The 7,449-nt window shown below is 41.3% G+C and overlaps 1 protein-coding gene across 1 annotated transcript in view; it reads right to left on the bottom strand.

Moving 5' to 3' along the window:
- The window catches only part of LOC138947939 (E3 ubiquitin-protein ligase TRIM33-like), a 6,328-nt gene extending 1,979 nt beyond the window's left edge, over nt 1-4,349 (bottom strand). The window contains exons 1-2 of the mRNA XM_070319464.1: nt 4,200-4,349; nt 1,546-2,685 (exon numbers count right to left, since the gene is read on the bottom strand). Of these exons, the coding sequence (XP_070175565.1) occupies nt 1,546-2,664 (1,119 nt within the window). The 5' untranslated portion in view covers nt 2,665-2,685; nt 4,200-4,349. The remainder of the gene's footprint in view (nt 1-1,545; nt 2,686-4,199) is intronic.
- Between the last annotated feature and the right edge of the window lie 3,100 nt (nt 4,350-7,449).

Raw genomic sequence — 7,449 nt, 5'->3', positions numbered from 1 at the left:
CAAAAGGCAGTGAAAGTGACGAGCCTGTTCAGCGCGGTAGCGGTTGCGCTGTGCTGCATAGCACGCTTAATATATTACTGTACCTCTCTTCGTTTTAACTTTCTGAGCGTGTTTTTAATCCAAACATATCATATCTATATGTTTTTGGAATCAGGAACCGACAAGGAATAAGATGAAATTGTTTTTAAATCGAGTTCGGAAATTTAATTTTAATCATAATTTTTATATTTTTAATTTTCAGAGCTTGTTTTTAATCCGAATATAACATATTTATATGTTTTTGGAATCAGAACACGATGAAGAATAAAATAAAAGTAATTTTGGATCGTTTTATAAAAAAATAATTTTAATTACAATTTTCAGATTTTTAATGACCAAAGTTATTAATTAATTTTTAAGCCTCCATGCTGAAATGCAATACCAAAGTCCGGCCTTCGTCGAAGATTGCTTGGCCAAAATTTCAATCAATTTGATTGAAAAATGAAGGTGTGACAGTGCCGCCTCAACCTTTACAAAAAGCCGGATATGAAGTCATAAAAGATATTTATTCAAAAAATGAAAAAAACGTCTGGGGATTTCATACCCAGGAACTCTCATGTAAAATGTCATAAAGATCGGTCCAGTAGTTTAGTCTGAATCGCTCTACACACACACACGCACAGATACACACACACACACACACACACTTGACTAAATGTAACAACAACAAGCATCTAACAAGCTAATCCATGAAAACACGCATCCAACCCACTTACAAACAAACCCGGCCGACGATCAACCATTCTTCCAAGCGCAGCAAGCAGCCAACCTTCTAAGCAAGCAAACAACTAAGCAGCCAACCTTCTAAGCAAGCAAACAACTAAGCAGCCAACCTTCTAAGCAAGCAAACAACTAAGCAGCCAACCTTCTAAGCAAGCAAACAACTAAGCAGCCAACCTTCTAAGCAAGCAAACAACTAAGCAGCCAACCTTCTAAGCAAGCAAACAACTAAGCAGCCAACCTTCTAAGCAAGCAAACAACTAAGCAGCCAACCTTCTAAGCAAGCAAACAACTAAGCAGCCAACCTTCTAAGCAAGCAAACAACTAAGCAGCCAACCTTCTAAGCAAGCAAACAACTAAGCAGCCAACCTTCTAAGCAAGCGAACAACTTACACTGGACACAAAGACGCTACACAATCCCCTTGAAAACAGGGACAGTGTTTAGTGGTAATTAGAGCAGGTATAGCAAACGATGGATTGAAACCATTAATATGTTGAGTGGAATTATAAATGTGAAATTAAATAATTCATTGCTGTTCACCCAGACTTTAAAAACTGCACACAAATCGTCGTCCTTCATTCTTCAACTTTAGCCACCTTCTTCCCCGCCCTATTTATCCCAATGATGTGTTATGTAGCAATTAGCCCTGTATTCTTGAACTTACTTTAAGTTTAAGATTTAATACAATTTCTTTTACATCAAAGCTTGTTTCGGGCAGTATAGATTATTATCAATACGCAAAATAAAGAAGGTAAAACCAAAAGACAAAACTCAAGTTGACCTACCTTGACGTGAGCAATGATGTCAGTGGGAGTGACCTTGACCTGCCCAAGTTCCGACAGCTCTTTCTCCAAGCGGCTCACGACCTCGGAGTCAATTATCAGCGTTACCTTGGAAATGGCCTTGGCGTCGGCCGGCAAGGTGACGCTGTAATCAAGGTCATCCACGCGTGTCTTCAGCTTGGGCGTCATGCTTGTCACCGTGTGGCGACTCTTGGCGTCCTGCACGCGCTCTACTACACGTGTGTGTGTCGTCAGCTTCCCTCGCCGTTGCAGCAGACACGTCTTGGCCTCACTCACCGCCTCTCTGACGTCACAGCACGCGCTGTGCGTCATCTCCGTCAGACGACGGCGACACGCCTCCACAGACTGGGCCAGACGCTGACACATGGCGTCGATGTGAGCAATGGCGGCCGCCGACTGTTTCTCCACCTCCTTGAGGTGATCGTCTAGCTGTTGGATGCTGCGATCTAGCTCTCTCTCGCCCGCTCTCAGGGTGTCGGCCAGCTGTGCCAGCAAGGCGCGTGCCTCCCCCACCTTCTCCTCCAAGTCCCTCACTTCCGAGCAGCCTCGGTGTCTGGACGTGGCGCACACATGACAGATGGTCTGGTCGTGCGTGGAGCAGAAGAGCTCCGTAGCTTTGTCAGCGTGGACCGCACAGGGGACGGGACGGTTGGCCGCCACGGTGTCCGCAGTCACAGAGGCCAGGCTTTCCACTTTGTGCTGGCGCGTTGCCGACAGCTTTCCGTGAACGTGCGTACAGGCCGCGCACAGCATGTCCCCACAGTGCAGACAGAGCGACGTGGCCGCCACATCGTCGCACACGCAACACTTGTGGTCCCGCTCCAGAAGACGACGGGCCTCCACCAGCGCCGCTATGGCCAGGTCCGTGGGAAAGCCGTCAGCGATGTCTTCCATGCTGGTCCGGCCTCCCTCCTCGGCGTCCACGACTATGGCGCAGCGACATAGCGGGCACAGGGCGGGACGTTGCGAGTGTAGCCAGGACAGCAGACAGTGGCGACACAGGCAGTGGCCGCAAGGCAGCAGCTTGGGATCGCTCAACAGCTCGTGACACACGCTGCAGTCCAAGTCTTCCGGCTCCACTGGGACGGAGGCCGTCGCCATTGCTGGTGTTGATGTAGTGATCTGTGGGAGAGAGCAAGACACGTACAGAGAGAGCCAGAGAAACAGAGACAGAGAAATAGGGCTGTGTAGTCTTTCCGAGGCGATATCAGTCATGCCGGAGTGTAAGTTTAGAGTTGATAGTTCTGTTATTTGCCATCTTTGGTCTCTCCGGTAAGAGGACACCGACCAAGAAAGAACCGGGACCTGCTGTTGTTGTTTAATTTGTCTATTAATGATCTTGATCAACATAGCCCACTCAAGAAATGCCATTGGCAATGCATGAGGGATTTTTGGCTGTTCCCAATGGCGTCCTTTAAATGCCGTACCACATTTATTTGTAGCAATCATATATTATAGCTGTCTTCACCAGTGATACCCAGTTGACATGGTGATAAATGGTGTTTAACGCCCTCACGGTTAAACCATCAGGGGCATGTTCCCGGGTGTTACCCCGACTTTAGATGACACCGTTGCCACTAGTATATATATCATCTTTCAGTTTGCGACAGAAACTGTGTGTAAATTATCAGAAATACAGCATTTTCATCAATAATTACTGTAAAGCACAGAGATTAATGTTTAAACGCCTCCCCACCCCCCTCGCCCAAGAAAGAAAAGCAAAACACAACAAAAAAAGACAACATTACAAAATTAAATGTACAGAAAACTAAGCGTCCACGATCAAAACTTCCCACAAAACAAACAACAACAACAAAACAACCGACCATCTCCTTTTTCATCGTGCTACCCTAATCCAACACTTGTTAAAAGTGATTAAATAAATAAAAATACGAAAGCTGTTGTAGTTTTCACTTTTACACTATCGCACCGCCATAAAGTTCCGCTCTAAATTCTTTTGATTTGCTGATAAAAAGACTTGTCCTTCCGTTCGTTCGTTTTGATACACTCTAAGTTTCAACCTTGATATTGCAAACCGGATTTAATCAATGAAGAACGTAAAAATAACCAAAAACAAAAACAAAAAAAAGAATAGACGAAAATACAAGGAAACTAACTGCAAACAAACAAAAAATGCAATCTTACGAATGAATGAATCAATTGTGTACACATGAACAAATTAATGATAAAGAAAGTAAACACAAATTAATAAATAAATAAAATAAATAAATGGGAATGTCGTTCACATCAAGCTGCACTATACGGTCTAAGAGAAGCAACTACACCCGTTTCTCTTTCGTCTGCAAAGAGTATCACCCCTTAAACCAACACAGAAGTGTTTTGCCCCACTAACCCAGAAGTCAGCACACCAACAACAAAACAGAATAGAACACATGTCCATTCGTTCCACCTTGCCACGCTAGCGCTATAAGGTGAATGCCTGTGACTCGTTTTTCATCACCACACCATCCATCCTCGTTATCTGCGGCTGAACAAAGTCACTGACACAGTGACAGTTGTAACATTGCCATTCTTGCACACGACCGTACTGACAAGCCGCAAAACCGAAACTAGACCAACGCGTGAAAACCCACCCATTGATTATCATCACAGACAGAGCCACAAAGACAACTTACGCGTGAAGGTGAAGGCCAACAGCGATGACAAGGCTGACGACAGTACTGATGAAGAAGACAGCGATGTTTCTGTGCCAATAGTTGATCACTTTTGGTGGAGTATTGTGAGAAAGCACGACACCTTTTGTGTGAGAGGGCGTATGTGTGTGATGACGTGATGATTCGGTCACGTGACCTGTATAGACACAGGCGTATGAAAGTCTTGCTCATAGCATAGACATTTTGAGATGTATTTCAAGCTGCGGAAAATAAAGATTCTTTTTTTAAAATTACAGGTACAATCAGAATGCTTTTTGGGCATGGTCAACGTTTACAACAAGAACAAGAACAAGAACAAGAACACAAGTCCTGATGTGGACAACATTGATGTGTGTGGTCCTAGTCTGTATAGTGGTAAACAACATTGCAATAGTTTTTGAAAGGACGTGTTTAATTTTTTTGAACAGTTTCGATATAAAATAGATTTAGAAACCTCCAAAGAAATATTAGCAGAACCACTTTTTTTTAATAATAATATAAAGATTGGGAAAAAGAATTGTTTTTTTTCAGAATTGGTTTGATAATAACATTTATTTCATTGGTCAGTTGGTTAATGACGATGGACGTTTTTATACCTATAACGAGTTTTGTGAAAAGTATCAAAAAATTAATTAGAACGAATGTTTTTTAGTTATTTAGGATGTGTGGGAGCAATTAAAAAATATATAAGAACGTTTAATATTGTTTTGGAGAATAACAGTATGATTGATGGTATTACATCCGTGTCAGTCATTCATTCCCAAATGAAAGGAGCAAAATTGTAATATGAAAAATTATTACAGGATGGAAAGCGTCAAAATTTTTGTACAAAATGGGAAGATAAATTAGAAGGCGATGTTGATTGGAAATTATGTTTTAAGTATGTAACGAACATTTCTGAAGTGAAACTTAAATGGTTTCAAATCCGAGTATTGCATAGGATTTTGGCAACAAATGTGATATTAAAACAAATGGGAGTAGTTGAAGACGTGATGTGTCATTTATGCAGAGATGAGAGGAATAGTATTCAACACTGTTTATGGGCGTGTCAGTATATACAGTCATTTTGGAATGATCTGTTAAATTATGTTAAAAATGAATGTCACAATGTTGAGAACATTGCCTTTAATGACAAGTTTATTTTGTTTGGTATTGATCAATATTTTAAAAGTAGTACAGTTTTTGATTTTATAATATTAAATGCCAATTTGTTTATTTATAAGTGTAAGTATGCAAAAGTTGTTCCTACACTGGTTGCATTTAAAAGAGATTTGAGAAAAAGATATTTGGTAGAAGAATATTTAAGTAAAATTAATTTTACGTGTAATAATGTTTTTCTGGAGTGGTACCCATTTAAACCTCTGATATGGTCACATCATTGATTGTTTTTTTGATTGAACAAGATAAGGATATTTTATATGTTGATCGTTATCATTTTTTTAACATTCAGATTATTAATCATGGAGAGAACAGGACTTTGTTGTTATGAGTAGTTTTATAAGATAATTAAATAGAAAGATAACAACGGAGACGAGGATTATATTTATATAATTTAGAAATGTGTTGAATATGGGCTATGCAATTGTACGTTTTATTGTGCCTTCCTGGTTTTTGTTTGTTTGTTTTTCTTATTTTTGAAGATACATATAGCATAGTCTTGTATGTCTGATGTTATTTGATGTTGATGTCTGATGTTGTTGTCATGTTATATATGTACCAAAATAAAAATAAAACCATGTTGAAAAAAAAAGAAGAAAAAAAAAAGAACAAGAACAGCAACAAAAACAACAACAACAATAACAACATCATAAAAAAACAAACAACAACAACAACATAAACAACAACAACAACAATAGTAAACGCAGTTGTGATCTTGGGACACATCAATTGCACCCTATCACCAATCAGAGCTGACATTTGTAATAACAACCTGGAATAGCAGTTTTACGTTGATTAAAACAAAGCTGCTACCTTACAATGTGAGTCAGGAGAGCATCAGTAATATCAGGTGTTTACCGCGTGTTATCTGTCTGGTGTCTGGTTTGTTTTATCAGTTCAGGGTTGAAGGGAATGATCGCTGTAGCTATAAATGAAACACAAAAACGGCGTTGTTTGTTGCTTCAACTTGTCCAAAGGACTAGTACTAGTGTGTCAGCTATCGAAGAGTGAGAGAGAGAGAGAGAGAGAGAGAGAGAGAGAGAGAGAGAGAGAGAGAGAGAGAGAGAGTGAGAGAGCGCGTGTGTGTGTGTGTGTGTGTGCTCCTACGTGTGTGTGCCTTAATTGTGTGTGTGTGTGAGAAAGAGAGAGAAAGAGAGAGAGAGAGTTTGTGTGTGTGTGTATGTGTTTGTGGGTGTGTGTGCCGCCTAGCGCCTGTGTGTGTGTTTGTGTGCGTGTGTGTATGTGTGTGTGAGTGCGTGCGTGCGTGTGTGTGTGTGTGTGTGGGGGGGGAAGCTTGGAGACCCATGGAGCTATTTTCTACCGAACCAACTCTCTCTCACTAATGCATACGGTCGTTATAAAACAGAACGGCGTAACTGATAACCCTGATAGTTTATTGCAAATGTTGGCGGCAGACACCAATAAGATAAAACCCGAAGCAATCAAAATGCAGATAACTTGATTTGTATGCATTGTCAGGGTAGCTAGCATCAGGTTCTATTTGTCATCCTGCCATTTCGAGCAAAAGCTTGGGGAGTCACATCTACGCACACAATATCACTATCTTTGCCGGTGAGAACACGAACAGCTATGGTATGATTTTCTGCACGACGGCGTTGAGTCTGCCAAAAATGTTGGATGAGTTGCAGTCGTGTTGGCAGCATTTTCCATTTCCCAGCTCGGCTGTAAATGTTGTGGACGGGTATTTAGTGATTTTCAAGTGTCACTGCATGGCAGTAATTAGTAGAAAGTGAGAAGAAATCGTGTCGTGCTACATGATGAATCATTCGCGGTGAAAATAATGAACGATTTCACTTTTGCGTGTGTTTGAAGAGAAGAGTATTTCATCCTTCTACCGACTGTTTATTCACTACTGCTGGCAACAGAAGCTGGGAGTTAGTCAAAGTCACAAGGCGTATGCGTGTGATTTGGAGAGACACTTGTAAGTACTCAGTTATACTCGCCCTTCTCTGGATATCAGGCACTGTTGTAGTGTGGCTTCACACGGTTGTAGTGTGGCTTCACACGGTTGTAGTGTGGCGTCACACGGTTGTAGTGTGGCTTCACACGGTTG

Source organism: Littorina saxatilis, linkage group LG15 (genome assembly GCF_037325665.1).
Source record: "Littorina saxatilis isolate snail1 linkage group LG15, US_GU_Lsax_2.0, whole genome shotgun sequence".
NCBI classification, from domain to species: domain Eukaryota; kingdom Metazoa; phylum Mollusca; class Gastropoda; order Littorinimorpha; family Littorinidae; genus Littorina; species Littorina saxatilis.
This window is presented reverse-complemented; position numbering and strand designations above follow the sequence as displayed.